We start from the raw sequence: 20,613 nt of genomic DNA on the forward strand, positions 1-20,613 counted from the left end.
AAGCTGTTGCAGTCTGCTTTTTTCTGTCAATATAATAACTTTTCCTCTATATTAAAGATCTTCGAGGCTACAATACTGCCCAACATTTCTATCACCATTTCCTAATTTCGTAATTCACATACATTTAGAGATTTACCGCTTACAAGTGATTACCAGTAAGAATGCAGAACATATTTTTTTGTTTGATTCAATCACACTAATAGAATGCATTAGCACATAAATATGGAACAATTCTGCCTGCTAATTAAAGAGGATCCTAACCCTGTTAAAAAAAAAAGATCAAGTAATTCCTTGCCAACATCTTGGTTACTAGTGTCACACAGTGCAATTTCAATCTCATTACTTTTACACCCTTAGATATCTCACAGCGAACATTTAGTGTATACATAACCTCATGTTGGGTTTAAAATGAAAACTGATAAAGTAATGATCATTTAATGTTTGTTTTTTGTTTAATCCACTAGTTTCATTTACTTTACTGGACTAGTATTGTTAAATTTGAACATGAAATATTCATGTTAAAATAATGTCACTGATGGAGATGTCTGATCATAGACTTGAGTAAGAGAAAAGATCAACTCAATACTTTTTCATATTAACAATACTGCTTCATCCAACATTGTGCTGTATTAATCTGACTAGCAATTGTTAAAACTGACCTTTTTCATTAACATCTAGTTTAACAGGAAATGTTGTAAATGAGCCATGATAGATATTTCTTTCCATCTCATCTCCCTCAGGCAGGATGACGAGGGAATCTGGTTAATTGATTTCTATCTCAACTTAATGGGCCTCACATGGGGGAGAATTTTAAATGGGACAAGTCAGACTTTTGATGCTATTCCGTTTCACTTAAAATGCCATCTAAAAGCAGAGTATGGAAGCAATGCAGCATACTAGCCAAATGGACAACCAGACTTTGGAATGACCCTGACAAATTCTATTGCCTCACAAGCTTTAGCAATGCAGCATTTTATTTCCACTGAACGTGACTTTGTGAAATAGACACTCCCTGACATACACAACAGGCAATTTAAGTAACCTTGCACTTACGTAAACAATTCTGTACTCAGTCCGTAGTGCAATCAAGGCAGTCTGCAATTTCCACGACGCTGTACGAAGACTCAAGTTTACATCGGAAACAAGCCAACAATGGCGGCGGTGCCTACCCAGAAGGCCGTGCACCACAGAAAGTGCCCAGGCGCCGCTTGGACAGTTAATACCCTCAGTGAATTATTTCGGGCAGGGGATGGGGATGGTGATTCCGATGTGTAAAATCTGACTTGCGTATGGATTCACGGAATGTAATCCTTACACAAGACAGGGAGTGCCTGTAATAATATCGCATCTATTTTCTTCCATTGGTTTTCAGATTTTAAGGCCTATTATGTTTCTTTAACAGAATAATTATATTAATTGCACCTCACCATTATATTGCTAATTTGTGTTATGTAAGTGCTGTAAATAATACTAAATAATCTGTAGAACCAAAAGATTGCTTATTTTTTAATAAACAGCTGATGGATCTATATATCTTGATCGACACTACATGTTGCCACTCCCAAAAAATGATGATTTAGCTCTCTGTGCAGATCGAATGCCACTAATAATGGGTAACAGTAGTGAAACTGGCATCACTCCGAAGCAAAAACATGCAATAGATAGGCTATAAAGCATTCCTTCCCCTTTTCTATTTAACTTTTGTCCACCTACAGTAAGTTAATTGCTCTGAAGAAGCAGCGCAACATTTTTTTTCCATTCCTCGTTCCTTCATCTTCACTTGCTCTTTAATTACAAGCTAAAGTATACTTAATCATCCACGCTCAGTCTAAAAGCAATTTCACATCCACAGTATGTGGTTTTATGACAGCTCAAATCAATCACCAGCTCACTATTTTATTATTGTCTTGTCTTGCTTCTATCTTCTAACTCGCTGGGGAATCCCTGCCAGAATATAATGGGGCCAAAAGGGAAATAGATTGGAAAAACTACAGAAGGCAGCACTGGCACAAACTGCGAGGAAGAAAAAACATAAAATGTTTTCCAAGTCTCTAAACTTTCTGTTCATTATTTACAATTTTCTGCTAGAAAACACAAATACACACTTTGCAGCATTATATGTTTCGCACCAGCACCAACATAAAGAGGAAGGTGAATGGTTATGCTGCTGGAAAGTCTTAGGTGTTATTTCATAATTATATTTTATTTAATAGGTGTGCACTTGTACAAAGCACAAATTCATTTGTGGGAGGCTGCACAGTAATGGAGAGGTCTGTGTACTAATATTTGCCGCCTCAGGTTTCTGGCTATAGATTGTGTTTCTATGGGAATTATTTAATGAAAGGAAAATTAAGTTAATAAAGGCCATGACATCAATTTATTTTGAAAAGCATTGAACATTTCCACAATTCCAACTCTGTCAGATCAAAGGAATTTGGTTTGCAAAATTACCTTTCATTTTCTTGCAGAATGACATTTCCTTTCATCCAAGCGAAGGTTGGTCTCGGGGAAGCCTTTGGTTTACATTCAATGATGACCTCACCACCCACGCTAACAGCTATTAATTTCTTCAAGGGGCTCATTGAGAAATCGGGAGCTGATGCTGGAAAGCAAAGATAGACACTTGTAACAAAGCCAAATATTCCTCTCATACATTTATACTTTGAGCGCTTAGATTGTGTATCTTGTAGAAACAAGGAACTGCAGACGCTGGTTAATACACAAAAGGACACAAGGTGCTGGAGTAACTCCAGCGGCATGGCTCTGAGGGTGGCATGTTGGTGCAGCGGTAGAGTTGCTTACAGCGCCAAAGACCCGGGTTCGATCCTGACTCAGGGTGCTGATTGAACGGAGTTTGTACATTCTCCCTGTGACCTGGGTATTCTCCAGGTGCTCTGGTTTCCTCCCACACTCCAAAGACATACAGGTTTGTAAGCTAATTGGCTTAGAAAAAATATAAATTGTCCCTTGTGTGTGTAGGATTGTGTTAATGTGCGGGGATCGCTGATCGGTGCGGACCCAGTGGGCCGAAGGGCCTGTTTCTGCACTGTATATATAAACTAAACTAAACTCAGCTCTGCTGCCCAACCTGCTAGGTTACTCCAGCAGTTGTGTACTTTTAGAAATTTCTCTCAGCTGCTTCTTCCAGATAAAATCACTTTATCCAACAGTTACAAACAAATAAAGTCATAATGTCACAAGTGATAGGAGCAGAATTAGGCCATTCGGCCCAACAAGTCTACTCCGCCATTCAATCATGGCTGATCTATCTCTCCCTCCTAACCCCATTCTCCTGCCTTCTCCCCATAACCTCTTACACCTATACTAATCAAAACATTATTTACATCTGCCTTAAAAATATCCACTGATTTGGCCTCTACAGCCTTCTGTGACAAAGAATTCCACATGTTCACCACTCTCTGACTAAATAAATTTCTTCTCATCTCCTTCCTAAATGAACGTCCTTTAATTTTAAGACTATGACCTCTAATCCTAGACTCTCCCACTAGTGGAAACATCCTCTCCATATCTACTCTATCCAAGCATTTCACAATTCTGTATGTTTCAATGAGGTCTCCCCTCATTCTTCCAAACTCCAGCGATTACAGGCCCAGTGCCGATAAATGCTCACATTAGGTAAACCTACTCATCCCTAGGGTCATTCTTGTTAATCTTGTCTGGACCTTCTCCAGAGCCAGCCCATCCTTCCTCAGATGTGGAGCCCAAAATTGATCACAAATATTCTAAATGCTCCCTTGTAGAGCCTCAACATTAAATCCCTGTTTTTGTTTACAAGCCCTCTTGAAATAAATGCCAGCATTGAGTTTGCTTTCTTTACTACCAATTTGACTTGCATATTATCTTTTTTGGAATCCTGCACCAGCACTCCCAAGTCCCTTTGCACCTCCAATTTCTTGATTCTCTCCCCATTTAGAAAACAGTCTGCTCCTTCATTCTACTTCCAAAATGCATGAATCTACACTTTGCTACACTATATTCCATATGCCACTCCTCTGCTCACTCTCCCAAACTGTCCAATTCCTTCTGCAGAGTCCCTGCTTTATCTACACTACCCTCCCTTCCACCTATTTTCGTATCATCCGCAAACTTGGCCACAAATCCTTCAATCCCCTCGTCCAAATCATTAATATACAAAGTGAAGAGTAGTGGCCCCAGCACTGACCCCTGCAGAACTCCGTTAGTCACTGGCAGCCAACCAGAAAAAGTAACAGGCTTCAAAAGATAACACAATGACACTTTAGTTTCTAAGCCCTCAAAGACTCAAGCAGAATCTAATTTGAACTCAAAGAACTTAAAATTTAAACAACGTTGATACTTCAGAAAAATCGACTTGACTGTGTCTGAACCCCTCTGTTGGTGGATCGCCAGCTTCCTGACAGACAGGAAGCAGCATGTGATGCTGGGAAAGCACATCTCGGACCCGCAAACCCTCAGCATAGGAGCGCCACAAGGCTGCGTACTCTCCCCTCTCCTCTACTCTCTTTACACCAATGACTGCACCTCCACAGACTCCTCTGTCAAGCTTCTCAAGTTTGTGGATGACACAACCCTGATTGGACTGATCCAGGATGGGGAGGAATCTGCCTACAGACAGGAAGCGTCACAGATGGCATCCTGGTGCCATCGGATCAACCTGGAGCTCAATGCTCTTAAGACAGTGGAATTGATTGTGGACTTTAGGAGAGCTCCCACTCCCCTCACCCCACTCACCATCAACAACACCACAGTCACATCTGCGGAGTCTTTTAAGTTCCTGGGAACCATAATCTCCAAGGATCTTAAGTGGGGGGCTACCATCGACTCCACAGTCAAAATGGCACAACCGAGGATGTACTTCCTAAGGCAGCTGAGGAAGCACAATCTACCACAGGCAACGATGGTCCAATTCTATACGGCCATCGTAGAGTCTGTCCTCACCTTCTCCATCTGGTTTGGCTCAGCCACCAAGCACGACACCCGGATGCTGCAGTGAATCATCCGATCAGCAGAGAAGGTTATTGGCGGCAACCTTCCCTCCATTGATGAACTGCAAGGGCCAGGAAGCAAGCGGGTAAGATCATCTCTGACCCCTCTCACCCTGGCCACAAACTCTTTGAATCACTTCACTCTGGAAGGCGACTCCGGACTGCCAAAGCTGCCACAGCCAGACATAAAAACAGCTTTTTTCCACGTGTAGTAGCTCTATTCGATAGCGAAAAATCTGTAGCCTCCTTTTGCTCTGGTATTTTGTTTGGTTCACAAAAGAAGTGGGCGGCGCGACTCTTGTCAGCAGCGGCCTCTGCAGTCCGTCTGTCTTTTTATTGTTTTCTGTCTTGTTCTATGTAGTTTTTATTGTTTTTTTTGTCGGGGTATATGTGTGGGGGAACTTTAAGGTCTTTCCCCTGCACGGGAGACCCGACCTTTTCTTTGTCGGGTCTCCATTGTCGTTGGGGCTGCAACGTGGAGCGGCCTCCAACAGGAATGACCTGGGGCTCCAGTCGCGGAGCTGCGGATTTACTCACCATCACGGAGCTGGCCGAGTCCGGAGCGGGTGGAGCTGTGGTGGAGCGCTGCTGTGACCTGACACCCGGAGTTTCGGAAGCTCCTACCGCAGGTCTGTGGACAGTAATATCGGGAGCCCGCGGGTCCCTGGTGGGAGACCGCTTTTCGGGGCTTCCGCAACGGCGACTTCTCCCGCCCGAGTTGCGGGGTTGAAGATTACCTGGAGCGGGCCTACATCACCGCCCCGCGCAGCTTGGAATGGCCGCGGGACTTTGTGAGCGCCCGCCGGGGCTCCAACACCAAGAGCCCGCCGGGGCTCCAACACCAAGACCCGGTGCGTGGCCTTGCTTTGACTCTGTCTTTGACTCTGACATGGGGGGGAGAGGGGAGTGCAGGGGAGAGATATGTTTAAGTTTTGCCTTCCATCACAGTGAGGAGGACTCACTGTGATGGATGTTATTGTGAATTGAATTGTGTTGGTGTGTGTCTTGGTTCTTTTTTTGTATGGCTGCAGAAACCAAATTTCGTTTGAACCTCATGTGAGGTTCAAATGATAATAAAAGGTATTGTATTGTATTGTATGTTTGATCAATAGTGTTTATTATTAATGTTTAGTGTTTTATGTGTCATTCGTAACTGTCACTGCGTGTCATGGTGTCACTTGTGGGCGGAGCAGCAAGGCAAAGTCCTTGTATGTGAATACTTGCCCAATAAATGTATTTATTCATTCATTCATTCATTGAAATAATCGACAAGATTTGCAGTTTGAAAAAAAAACAAAGAAAAACTAAGAAACAAAGACTTCTTGGAAAAAGATACTACTTGTGAAAGTGAAACTTCATGCACCAATGTTCTTTTTCAAGGTTGTGTATCATATCAGGACCATGAACAGCATCATTAACAGAATTCATTTCCAGCTCTAAATGGCTGCTGAAAGAATAAGTGCCACAGATCTAACAATTTCACACCACATCACTGGGAAACACGTGGCAAAATGGCTTTGGCACGTCTCATGGCTGAACATTGCAATTTGTTCACTAAGGTGCAGCACATCCGAACTTGTAACACATTTTCCTTACTCCACATTGATACTTTCAATGCTTTAATAAAATGAAAGCCGTAAAGTCACCATTGCTTTTCCACCATTTTCTGCACTATTTATTTATTTTATTATTTATTTCGAACAGAATAAAAGAATAAAAAGCAAGTGTGAAACAGCATACAAAAAACAAAACAAAAATATTTATAAAGTGTCATAAACAATATCTATAAATAAATGAAATCATATATGTGTCCGAAAAGGAGCAGGAAGAAGCCAAAGCTTATTAATTCCCACCCCTTATTCAACTGCTTGTATTTATCTTATACTAAAATGAGAACAGAGAAATCGGATGCTCTCATCAGGGACACCGGTGAAGCATTACTGATAATAATGCCACCAGCTCCATTCAGATGAGGTTCTGAGAAAAAAACTCATAAGGAAGCTTGGCTGAAGAGAGAAATAGAGTAATTGGCTAAGAATAAAACGGACGTGTGGTCCAGGTATAGGCAGCTGGGATCAAGTGTATCCTTAGAGGAGCTTCGGGAACTAAGGAGCAAATTAAAAAATAAATCAGAGTGCAAAAAGGGGCCAGGAGATAGATAGCATTAATGACAACCCTAAGAGATTTTATAAATACATAAAGGGAAAAAGGGTAACTAGAGAGAGTGTAGGACCCCTCAGGAATCAAAGCGGTCAACTCTGTGTGGAGCCACAGGAGATGGGCAAGGTCCTCAATGAGTATTTCTACTCTGTATTTACTGAGATGAAAGAAAGGAGGATGGAGGAACTTGGGGCAGACAATGGAAGTGTCTTTAGAGTAGTCAGCATTGTGGTTGAAGAGGTGCTGAAGGTACTATCGTGTATGAAGGTAGACAACACTCCAGGGCCTGATCATATATATGCAAAGACATTGTGGGAAGCCATAGGACATTAACATTACCGGTTGGTTATCCTTGATTCTGAAAACGACTGTTTATGTTTTTTTCCCCCAATGAGCCAATGGAATTCACCGGTCAGCACCGGCTACAACCTCCGAGAACCTACGACCTCCTGGCGAGCCACTACCACTGCACCTACAGCACGAGAATTCTCGCTACTCTCCATGGCGGATTAATTCTGGTGGCCACTAATTTTTCAACATGAAAAATTAGTGGCGACCAGAATGAAGCCGCGACTAGTTCCGAGAATACGGGAACTACTCACGACCATGAAGGCGACTCCCCGGCAACCACCCGCGAACATGTGGTGACCACATAGTCTCCTGTAGTCGCCTAAAAAGTCGCCTAAGTGGGACAGGCCCGTAAGAATGTGATATACTCTACGTTATACTTTCCTGTTAGGAAAATGAGACGGGTCAGGTGGCAGAGGTATGCATTGGGGAACAGTTCGGGACCAGTGATCACAATACCATTAGTTTCAATATAATTATGGAGAGGGTCAGAACCGGACCTAGGGTTGTGATTTTTGATTGGAGAAAGGCTAACTTTGAGGAGATGCGAAAGGATTTAAAAGGAGTAAATTGGGACATTTTGTTTTATGGGAAAGATTTGGAACAGAAATGGAGGACATTTAAAGGTGAAATTTTAAGAGTACAGAATCTTTATGTCCCTGTTCGGTTGAAAGGAAATAGTAAAAATCGGAAAGAGCCATGGTTTTCAAGGGAAATTGGACACTTGGTTCGGAAAAAGAGGGAGATCTACAATAATTATAGGCAGCATGGAGTAAATGAGGTGCTTGAGGAGTATAAAGAATGTAAAAAGAATCTTAAGAAAGAAATTAGAAAAGCTAAAAGAAGATATGAGTTTGCTTTGGCAAGTAAGGTGAAAGTAAACCCAAAGGGTTTCTACAGCTATATTAATAGCAAAAGAATAACGAGGGATAAAATTGGTCCATTAGAGAGTCAGAGTGGACAGCTATCTGCAGAGCCAAAAGAGATGGGGGAGATATTGAACAATTTCTTTTCTTCGGTATTCACCAAGGAGAAGGATATTGAATTATGTGAGGTAAGGGAAACAAGTAGAGTAGCTATGGAAACTATGAGATTCAAAGAAGAGGAAGTACTGACACTTTTGAGAAATATAAAAGTGGATAAGTCTCCAGGTCCGGACAGGATATTCCCTAGGACATTGAGGGAAGTTAGTGTAGAAATAGCAGGGGCTATGACAGAAATATTTCAAATGTCATTAGAAACGGGAATAGTGCCGGAGGATTGGCGTACTGCGCATGTTATTCCATTGTTTAAAAAGGGGTCTAAGAGTAAACCTAGCAATTATAGACCTGTTAGTTTGACGTCAGTGGTGGGCAAATTAATGGAAAGGATACTTAGAGATAATATATATAAGCATCTGGATAAACAGGGTCTGATTAGGAACAGTCAACATGGATTTGTGCCTGGAAGGTCATGTTTGACTAATTTTCTTGAATTTTTTGAAGAGGTGACTGGGGAAATTGATGAGGGTAAAGCAGTGGATGTTGTATATATGGACTTCAGTAAGGCCTTTGACAAGGTTCCTCATGGAAGGTTGGTTAAGAAGGTTCAATGGTTGGGTATTAATGGTGGAGTAGAAAGATGGATTCAACAGTGGCTGAATGGGAGCTGCCAGAGAGTAATGGTGGATGGTTGTTTGTCAGGTTGGAGGCCAGTGACTAGTGGGGTGCCACAGGGATCTGTGTTGGGTCCACTGTTGTTTGTCATGTACATCAATGATCTGGATGATGGTGTGGTAAATTGGATTAGTAAGTATGCAGATGATACTAAGATAGGTGGGGTTGTGGATAATGAAGTAGATTTTCAAAGTCTACAGAGAGATTTATGCCAGTTGGAAGAGTGGACTGAAATATGGCAGATGGAGTTTAATGCTGATAAGTGTGAGGTGCTACATCTTGGCAGGACAAATCAAAATAGGACGTACATGGTAAATGGTAGGGAATTGAAGAATGCAGGTGAACAGAGGGATCTGGGAATCACTGTGCACAGTTCCCTGAAAGTGGAATCTCATGTGGATAGGGTGGTAAAGAAAGCTTTTGGTGTGCTGGCCTTTATAAATTAGAGCATTGAGTATAGAAGTTGGGATGTAATGTTAAAATTGTACAAGGCATTGGTGAGGCCAATTCTGGAGTATGGGGTACAATTTTGGTCGCCTAATTATAGGAAGGATGTCAACAAAATAGAGAGAGTACAGAGGAGATTTACTAGAATGTTGCCTGGGTTTCAGCAACTAAGTTACAGAGAAAGGTTGAACAAGTTAGGGCTTTATTCTTTGGACACAGAAGGTTAAGGGGGGACTTGATAGAGGTCTTTAAAATGATGAGAGGGATAGACAGAGTTGACGTGGATAAGCTTTTCCCACTGAGAGTAGGGAAGATTCAAACAAGGGGACATGACTTGAGAATTAAGGGACAGAAGTTTAGGGGTAACATGAGGGGGAACTTCTTTACTCAGAGAGTGGTGGCTCTGTGGAATGAGCTTCCAGGGAAGGTGGTGGAGGCAGGTTCGTTTTTATCATTTAAAAATAAATTGGATAGTTATATGGACGGGAAAGGAATGGAGGGTTATGGTCTGAGCGCAGGTATATGGGACTAGGGGAGAATACGTGTTCGGCACGGACTAGAAGGGTCGAGATGGCCTGTTTCCGTGCTGTAATTGTTATATGGTTATATGGTTATATGGTTAAGGCTTGAAGATAAGAATCTACCAAGGGGAGAATCAGAGAAGTTAGGAGAGAGATTGACAAGACAATTAGAAAAGCAAGGAGTAACAATGAGCAGATCCAATCCTCTGCCTAAACTGGCCTCATGCCCACCCACACGGACATGTGCTGGATACGAAGGGTTGGCTTCGCAGAGAGGCATCAAACGAAGAAGTGAAATCTTTATTTGGAATATTGCAAGGAAGGGGAAGTTGTGGAAAACTAGACGAGGACAATAGCTGGACCCATGTGACCATATTACTAATAAAGATCTTAATTATGTCCAAGACATTGGTATTATTACCACACGTATTACCGTGCAACATGTATTACCACAGCCAAGGACTCTACAGATAAAAATTACAGGCACTAGTTCTGCAGCGGCAGAATTCCACTGAAACATTCCTTGGCTTCAACATTGACCGTGAATCACAAATTAGGTTTCAGGAAATGAGAAGAAATTTACGTAATCATGTTTAAAACATAAATCTGATAAATTTCAAAGAAACTTTTCAAATTTAAGGAGGCTTAAGCCCCAGGCCAAGTATGACACCTTAGCATTTTAAAAGAATTTAGTCAAGCGATAGCAGAGGCACTATTACAGATATTTAATTATTAATTAGAAAAGAACACTGTGCCAGAGGACTGGCAGATTGCTAACCTAACGCTCGTCTAATCAAGAAGATAGAAATGCCAAGAAAATTAAAGACCAGATTAACATTTGAGTCTGAAAAATAATAGAACACCAACTAAGAGAGAAAATATAGATGCATCTAAAATTAAAAATGTAATTGGATTTCCAAGGATAAAACCCTGTTTGATCAAACTCATTTTTTGGGGGGGGAGTGGGTGTAGAAAGGGGCAAAAGAGCAGAGATAATTTGACTGGATTTGTAGATACTGAATGTAAATTTGGTATGTAGGAGAATAGAGAGTGTCCTGTGTGGAAAAATTTGAAGTGTAGTATCGGTGTAAGAGATAACACAAAGGTATTTTAAATGAATGAATTTGGAAAGGTCCTACAAGCATCAATGTTATTTACATTTTATTTGGGGCAAATTTTTAGTGAAATTAGTCAATTTCTTGAAAATCATGAAGATCTTGACAGATAATTCATGACAAAGAGTCAGAGAGTCACACAGTACAGAAAATGGTCCTCCAACAAAACTTGCACATGCCGACTAAGAAGCTCCATCTAAGCCTATCCCACCTGCCTGTGTTTGGCCCATATTCCTCTAAACATTTCCTATCCTTGAAGCTGTCTAACAGCCTTTAGACAGGCACCTGCCTCAACTACCTCTTTTGGCAGTTCATTCCTCATACCCACCAACCTGTGTGTGAAAAAGTCGCCACTCAGGTTCCTATTAAATCTTTCCCCTCTCACCTTAAACCTTTGGTTTTCGAATCCCCTACAGCTATTCACCTTATGATTTTATACGATCACCCCTCAGCCTTGTGTGCTCCAATGAGCAAAGTCGTAGTCTGCCCAATCTCACCTCATTGCTCAGGCCTTCAAGTCCTGGAAGCATCCTCATAAGGACGTAAATCTGCTCTGCACTCTATTTCCAGCTTAACCACATTCAAGCAACCTATACTGCAAGCAATTCCCAGGGAAGAACATTTATGACAGTAACTTCAGACTTTTCCAGCAGGTATGCCTGTTGAAACTGCAACAACTGACCTGGCACAGATCAATGAGTCCATTAATTTCAATGGAAAAGAATGGCAATGAGGCAGAAGAATAAGAATCAGTCAATTGCCATTTTTTTAATTAATTGAGTTAATTTAAAGGTTACAATTTATTTTTTACTGTTGTATATGTACTACATTTTTAGATTTAAATGCTGTATTGTGTAGTATTTCAAGAAAATTAACAGTTTATATACAGCTTAGAGTATTTGTGAATGTTAAAACATACGATACGATAGAACTATGATACAATAGAACTACGATACGATAGAACTTTATTTATCCCAGGAGGGAAATTGGTGTGCCAACAGTCATAAAACACAACAAGATACATGAAATTAAAGTGACGAGTGGTAAGTCCAGGATTGGGGATGTGTAAAGATTGGGGAGAAGGTGGGGTGGTGGGGGGGGGGGGGGGGGGGGGGGGGGGGGGGGGAAGGGGGGGAAAGAAGGTTCATCCCGCCTCTTGACAGAAGGGAGAGGAATTGTACAATTTGATCATCACAGGGAAAAAGGATCTCCTGTGGCGATGTGTGCTGCATCTCGGTGGAACCAGTCTGTTGCGGAAGGTGCTCCTGTGTTTGACCAGTGTGTCGGGGGAGGGGGGGGGGGTGAGCTGTATTGTCTAAGATGCTCCACAGTTTGAGGAGCATCCTCTCCTCCAAGACCACCTTCCATGAATCCAACTTCACCCCCAGGAAGGAGCCAGCCCTCCAGATGAACTTGTTAATTTTGTTGGCGTCCGTGGCCTTGGCCCTGCTACCCCAGCACACGACAGCGAAGAAGATAGCACTGGCCACCACCGATTGATAGAACATCTGCAGCATCCAGCTCTTTATTAGCTTTGACAGTTGATTGAGCATGTGTTGTTTCTAGCTATCAATGTGTTCCTGCAGGATCTATGATTGAAAGGCTTGGAACATTGCATATCTCCATCAAATGGGCCGGAGATAGTTTCAAGGAACAAAGTCTCGAGGGAAGGCCCACTGCTACTTGAATCAGACTTAGTAGATAAGGAAGGAGCGAGCAGCTCCTGGTATTTCTGGGCTATTAATACTTTGGTTTTGGAACTCAAAACACAACTTTCAAATTTGTGGATAGGATATGGGGTGGGGAATGACCAATATTCAGGAGGATTGCAACAAATCACAGTATTTGGCGCAGAATGGAGTCATGGAGTCATACAGCATGGAAACAGACACTTTGGCCGAACTTGCACACACCGTCCAACATGAATGCATGCATAATTAATTTCACCCCAGATATATGTGAGTTTAGCCAAAAAAAATCATGAATGTTCGGAGAGCATAAATATTGTTAGGAGAAGATTTGAAGTGTTTGACTTTTTTATAAAATGCATTTATTTCACATGATAAAGCTTTCCATATGAATTGGAATAATAGAAATGTGTCGTGTAAGATCAGTTAGTATTTAGAAAACTCTTGCATAATTATAGAAATCTCTGTAAATGTTAGATATTTGCAAATAGATGAGATAATGTTTGATGTTTTTACTAGTTTCCATATGAAAGGATTGTTAGCAACAGTGAAAAAAAAACTGCTCTATTAGAAATCCAAAAGAGAAGCTTCTGTTATATTGTTTGGCAGTGAAAACTTTATGACAGTTTTTCTGCAACAAAGTCACAGATAAGATTCTAATTGTATTGTGAGCTGGGCCACATCCACCTTTAAATGCCATATCTTTTATCTGTCCACTGAACAGATCCTTCAGATGAACTGAACTACCATACCACATATCCTTCTATATTCTCAAGAAACCAATTAGCCAGAAATAACACTGACCTTAAAACTTCTTTTAAATCTGTCACAGAGCCTAGTTGTTCATGTGAAGTATGACACTATTAGTTATAGTTTTGAAAATGTCGGTGACATCGGTGAATGGTGCAGAAAATATGCCAGGAATTGATTTTATTTCCATTGTATCAGAATTTATAAACCAACATCAAATCAATAGCTTATTCACAACTATATTTTATTTTGTTCATCAATTCCTTTGTTTCAAGAAGTTTACTGAAGTACCTGCACCGGGGACTGAAACAATAATCTAAATCAAATTAATATCACTTGGGGAGACACGAGAAACTGCAGATGTTGCAATATTGAATGAAAAACAATCTCTGGAAGAACTCAGTGGGTGAGGCAGCATTCCTGGAGGTAAAGAATGATACTATTTTGATTCGGGTCCCAAATCAAAATGGTACCTTCTTCAGACTAATGGCCTAGTGGGGAGAAAGCTGGAAAAGAGGTGAGAGTGGGGTAATGCATAGCAAATGATAGGTGCATGCAGTGTAGCAGGGTGCGGGAGGGGTGATCGGCAAAGGTGTGGAGGTAGTGACAAAGGTTGGGAGTGAAAGACAGAGTATTGAAAACAATAGTCAGATAAAGAAAGCGAGGTAAAGTGTAAAGCAAGAGGGAGAAATATGGTTGGAAGTGGATAAGGGGAGGGCAGAGAGGCTAAAGGGAAATATGGGACTAGGAGATGGGAGAATAGGTGCACACCAGAATAGGAGGGGTACAGTGGAAAAGGGGTGGGGAGGGGAGTAGATGTAGTATTTGAAATTGGAGAAATTAATTTTAAACTGCCCGTGGAATATGGGGTGCTGTTCTCACAGTTTGCACGTGGTCTCACTCAAGTAATGGAGGAGGCAAAGACAAAAAGGTCAGATTGGGAATTAGAGTTAGAATGATTTAGCAACCAGGAGATCTGCTTGGTCTGACATCAGTGGTTGGTATGATTTTAGAGTCCGTTATAAAGGATGAAGTTACGGAGTACTTAGAAGTTCACAATAAAATAGGCTGAAGTCAGCATGGCTTTGCAAATGGGTGGCCTTGCCTGACAAATTTACTGCAATACTTTGAAGGATTAAATAGCAGGACAGACAACAGAGAGTCAGTGGATGTTGTTTACCTGGATTTTCAGAAAGCCTTTGATTAACCTTACACGGGAGGCTGCTAAGGAAAATGAGAGCCCTTGTTATCAAGGGCAGATACTAGCATGGATATCATGTTGGCTGGATGGCAAAGAGAGACAATAAAGTGGTCTTTTTCTGTTTGGCTGCCAGTGACTCGGGCTCAGTGCTGGGGGCCCTGCTCTTCATGTTAATGATTTGGATGAGGGGATTGAAGGCTTTGTGGCACGTTTGCGGGTTATACGAAAATAGGTGGAGAGGCAGGTAGATTATTTTCTAAATCGGGAGATAATCCAGAAATCAGAGGTGCAAAGGGCTGGTGCAGGATTCCCATAAAGTTAATCTGCAAATGAATCGGTAATAAAGAAAGCAAACGCAAAGCTTGCATTTATTTCGAGAGTGCATGTGTACAAAAACAGGGATGTAATGCTGAGGTTCTATAAGGCGCTGGTCAGGACGCATTTGGAATTTTGTGAGCAGTTTTGGGCACCATATCTGCGGAAGGATGTGCTGGCTTTGGAGAGGTCCAAAGGAGGTTACAAGAATGATCCCAGAAATGAGTAGGCTAACATATGATGAGCGTTTGACGGCACTGGGCCTGTACTTGCTGGAGTTTGAAAGAATGAGGGGGGACCTCATTGAAACGTACAGAAATAGTGAAAGGCTTGAATAGAGTGGATGTGGAGAGGATGTTTCCACCAGTTGGAGAATCTAGGACTAGAGGTCACAGGCTCAGAATTAAAGGACATTCTTTTAGGAAGGAGATGAGGAGGAATTTCTTTAGTCAGAGGATTGTGAATCTGTGGAATTCTTTGCCACAGAAGGCTGCAGACTCAAGTCAGTGGATATATTTAAGGCAGAGATGGGCAGATTTTGATTAGTACAGGTTTCAGAGGTTATGGGGAGAAGGCAGGAGAATGGGGTTCAGAGGAAGAGATAGATCAGCCATGATTGAATGGCGGAGTAGACTTGATAGGCCAAATGGCCTAATTCTGCTCCTGATCTTATGACCCAGCAGGGCTTGGTGGACAGAATGCATGTGTTTGGCGAAATAATTGCCTGGACTAAGCTTTGTTTTGCCAATGTAAAGGAGGCAACATTGCGAGCACCAAATAAATAGACAAGGTTGAAGGAGGAGCACGTGAACCTCTGCCTCGCCTGGAAGGGGTTTGGATCACTGGATGGTTGAGGTTCACATTAGATGGAAGAGGGAGAGGAGGTGTAGGGGCAAGTACCACAGGGGTAAGTGCCTGGGGAGGAAGCAGGTTGGGTGGGAAGGGAAGAGCAAACCAAGGAGTTGTGGAGAGAGTGATCTCTATGGAAGGTGAAGGGGATGGGAAGATGTGACTAGTGGTGGGATCATATTGAAGGTGACAAAAATGTTGTTGATTGATCTGTTCCCCAACCTAGCACTGCCCATTTCTATTTCCTTCCAAAAATCCACAAACATGACTTCCCATCATCTATGCCTGCTCATGCCCCACCGAACACATCTCCAAATACCGCTATTCTATCTTTTCCCACCATCCAGTCCCTTTTGATCTACATCTGAGATGCTCTACATCTACATGCTCTCTTGCTCCATTTCCACCTCTTTTCCCGCTTTCTCCCTGATACTCCATCAATTGTGAAGATAGACCCTGACCTGAAACATCATCTATTCAGTCCACCCACAAATGCTGCCCGACACCCCACATTTTTTCTTTTGTTCATCTATCCAAACCCTCCGCAAATTCCGCTGATCCCAGTGTCTGTTTTCAGTTTAAACTAGTATCTGCAGTTCCTCCCTACACATTTTGAATATCGATAACATTGACTCAAGCACAGTTAGCATTAATCGTTTGCAGCATCAATGCATCTATGAGTGAATTGAATTATTCTTACCCAAAACTCGGAGCTCAGCACTGAGGTAAATTACTCCATGTTTGTTTTCAGCCAGGCATTGATACATGCCAGAATCGGACAAGTTAACAGCAGGGATAGTAAGTGCTCCTTTTTCCACCCGAATTCTCTCCTGTTAATTAAAAATCAAGCAAGTGCCTTATTTCAACATATCCATTCATAATATTACTTAACATCTTTAATACACAAGTTTAATGTAAATAATTTTAATTTTATTAGATTGGTTTCCACACAGTGTCTTCCAATCATTTATGTCAGGATTTTTTTTGTGCGGTTACTTGGGTGTATCGTGGAACATAATGATGACCTTTTGTAATTCCACTGATTAAAACCCAGTAATACTTCATTCTGACATTTCAGTAATTGTATTGCTACATTTGATGAGTTCAGCTTAATATCAGAAAAGAACATGCATGCTAATAACTCCACTATTCCCCACTTCGTTTCTTGCTGGTGTGGATGTAATTTAAGCACTGACACAGTCTGATTGAGGCTTGTATCTGTCTGAAAATGTTACCAAGGGTCAGAAGAAGAGATTAACATTTATCTGCTTCTGCATGTTTGCTCTAAATTACATTACGTCGTTAATATAGAGTCAGTGTATCGGCAACATTACCTCCTTCATGAGGGGTTCACCATTCTTCAGCCATCTGTGTGAAGGTTTCGGGTCCCCATTTGCCTTGCAAACCCACTGAAGACTTTCTTCGATGGGAACAAACGCATCTGATATGCTCCGACTCCAGTTAGGCCGTGCTGTATGCAAAAGGGGGGAGGGGGGGAAATAAGTTGAACACATAAAATCTACCAAGCAGAAAATGTGTAGAAGTAAAACACAGCTTGTAAATTGGAATTTGTCTCAAATATATTGTCAATTCATTTACATTTTCCATTGCCCGAGGCAACATCCTGCTGGAGGACCAAAATGGTATTAAATAAGGAAGCTGCTGTGTCAGTCATATATTTTTAACACGTGACTGCCAATGTTTCAGTTCAATTTTGCTGATGCGATGCGAAGAAATATGTAGTTTAATTGAAAGAGAAAATGCTCCTTGCACAAATCCATTACAGATTGTTAATACTGATTTACTCTGCATTATGAACTGGGAAAACTATGGCTAAATGTCAATGTTCGCGATAAATTACCACTATATTATCCAATAGCATTTGATCCATGACTGCCAAAGGTTTATTTTCAAACGGTGGTTGCAAGTTATATTTTGAGTACAAATACAGTTTGTTTCTACCACAGCTGTTCCATTTAGCTATTCTAATGTTGAAGTTATAATAAGAAGCTTACTTCAGCAATTTAATTAAAAATTATATATGTATTACGCAAACAATGTCTTTCATAATTTCAGGACAACGCAAAGCAGCTCATAGTGGAGAGTGTTCAAGGTTGTGATCCTTGGTGTAGGTAACCTCTATCAAACACCCCCCATCCCCAACCCCCTTCCTTCTTCCTAACACCCCGCTCACCCCTATGTCCCACCTGGATTCACACCCATTTTTCCCTTTCTCTCTATTCCTTCCACAGGCTTCACAATTCACAACTCTTCAATTCTTTTGTCTCCCATCTTCTGTATTTTTCATCACTGACCTTTGTGTGCCTGTCGATCAAACACTCCCGCCTCCCCTCACCTGTGTTCACTTATTACCTGCCATGCTTTTTCCTGACCCATTTCTCTGCCAGCTTCCTTTCCCCTCACATTCTGCTGAAGAAGGGTCCCGATCCCAAGCGTCACCTGTCCATGTTATCCAGGGATGCTATCTGACCTGCTGAGCTAATCCAGCACTTAGTGTCATTCTTTACAAAGCAACTCAGGGTGGTTAAACAATCATGAAACGAATCTTAAGTGTCATTACTGCTACAACGTGGGAAATACAACAAGCAATTTGGTTTCACAACGTTCTCCAATGCACAGTCGTCTGATAATGATTTGATGATGGGGCCTATCATACTCTGTCCCAGAACCAGTGGTTCCCAGCTCTGGGGGTACATTGTTTATTCCAATGTGACCCTGCCGCCTCCCCAACCTGCCAACAAAGTTTCCAGCTGAGAGCCCAGCTCCTGGTACATTGGCATGGCTGAGAATGGTGCAGAAGTTGTCTCACTTAAATCCATTGGCTGCACTCGCATGATGGCTTTGGAAACCAGTTATGCTCTACCAACGTCCATCGCCACAAAATCTCTCCTTCACCATCCATCAAACTTGCACGGTTACAGAGTCACAGAATGATACAACATAGAAGAATCTCTTTGGCCCAACAAGTCCACAAATCTACACCAATAAATCCTGTGTAGGAAAGAACTGTAAATGCTGGTTTACACCGAAGATGGACACAAAACCTTGGAGTAACTTAGTGGGTCAGGCAGCATCACGAGGGAAAAGGAATAGGCGACGTTTCGGGTCAAGACCCTTCTTTGGACACTGAATGGATCAAGACCTTTCTTCAGACTCAAGAAGGGTCTCTACCCAAAAACTCTACCCTTTTTTCAGAGATGCTGCCTGATCCACTGAGTTACTGCAGCCTTTTTTTTGTCTATCTACATTGTCCCTGCTTTTTTATTCTCCCCACATTCTCATCAAATCCCCTAACATTTAACACTCACATGCACAAGGGGGAATTTACAGTGACCATGTAGCCAACCAGAGAAGACAGAGTACTGGAGTAGCAGATTATAGATTGTTTTCAGGACAACATGGATAGGCAACATTTCGGGAAAGGAACCTTTCTTCAGGCTGAAGGGTCCCGATCCAAAACGTCACCTATCCAAGTTCTCCTGGGATGCTGCCTGACCCACTGAGTTACTCCAGCACTCTGTGCTTTCTTTTGTAAAACAGCATCTACAGTTCTTGGTTTCTACAATGAACCAATCAAACTGGGTCCAGATTAAGCCTAAGTCTCTGGTATTGTGAAGCAGCAGCTCTACATGCTGTGCCTCTACACCACTCTGAACACCTATAATTGTCACAGTCTGTTGCATATAGCTCCTGTTAATATGAAAAGTATTTAATCGTTTTCACATTTAATGCACTAAACTGCTCACCCACTGATAAAATTAATTAAATTGAAAATAACTTTGATAACTAAAACAAACTCCAGTTACTTTCTCCCAACAGCTGGATGCATTTGTTCATTTGAACAGAATCAGGTGAACATGTTAGGGTTATGGTTTTCTGGGTTTAGAGGGTCAATAAACGAAAATCATAGCAGATTGTATTGCTCCTGCGACTCAGCACAGAGATAACTGGGGCAGGGCAGATGATGCTCACGTCAATGGTAGCGCTACAAACCAGGACAATGAAGGGACTGACAATTAAAACCAGCAGATGCTGAAAAGCTGAAATAAAAACAGAATATCCTGAAAATACCCAACAAGTCAGACAGCATCGGGAAAGAGAGACAGAGTTAATATTTCAAATCAAAGGCCATTCATCAAAACTAGGAATTTTAGAAAGCAGGTTATTTTTAAGTTGCAGATGGGCAACTGAGGAAATATGGATAGGATAGTGGAAATATCTGCAATAGGGAGAGGGCATGGTTACCATGGTGATATACAGTTTATGAAACTATCCTGCTAATTGATTAAGAAAACAGGTACTGTACATGTAAATCTATAAAATGCACCCCTTGCTTTTAATTCACATGAAATGCTCAGAAAATTGCTTTAACCTTGTTTGATAGTAGTAATATCTATTTCATATATAGATATTATGTTCAGAGAAAACAGTTAATATTTGAGATGGAGAATCTTACAGTCCAGTTCTGATTCGAACACAGAAATTGTGTTAAGTGAAAATGTTGAATTTGATTATGCGTCCTAAAAGTGCAATATGCCAGATGAGTTGTTCTTCCTCA

At 41.6% G+C, this 20,613-nt stretch overlaps 1 protein-coding gene across 6 annotated transcripts in view; it reads right to left on the minus strand.

Moving 5' to 3' along the window:
• cntn3 (contactin 3) overlaps positions 1-20,613 on the minus strand; it is a 1,582,783-nt gene that overhangs the window by 327,793 nt on the left and 1,234,377 nt on the right. For all 6 annotated transcript variants that reach the window (XM_033036732.1, XM_033036731.1, XM_033036727.1 and 3 more), the window contains 3 exons: positions 17,369-17,505; positions 16,735-16,864; positions 2,452-2,602 (listed from right to left, as the gene is read on the minus strand). In XM_033036732.1, the coding sequence (XP_032892623.1) occupies positions 2,452-2,602; positions 16,735-16,864; positions 17,369-17,505 (418 nt within the window). The remainder of the gene's footprint in view (positions 1-2,451; positions 2,603-16,734; positions 16,865-17,368; positions 17,506-20,613) is intronic.

The sequence above is a fragment of the Amblyraja radiata genome, chromosome 18 (assembly GCF_010909765.2).
Source record: "Amblyraja radiata isolate CabotCenter1 chromosome 18, sAmbRad1.1.pri, whole genome shotgun sequence".
NCBI lineage: Eukaryota > Metazoa > Chordata > Chondrichthyes > Rajiformes > Rajidae > Amblyraja > Amblyraja radiata.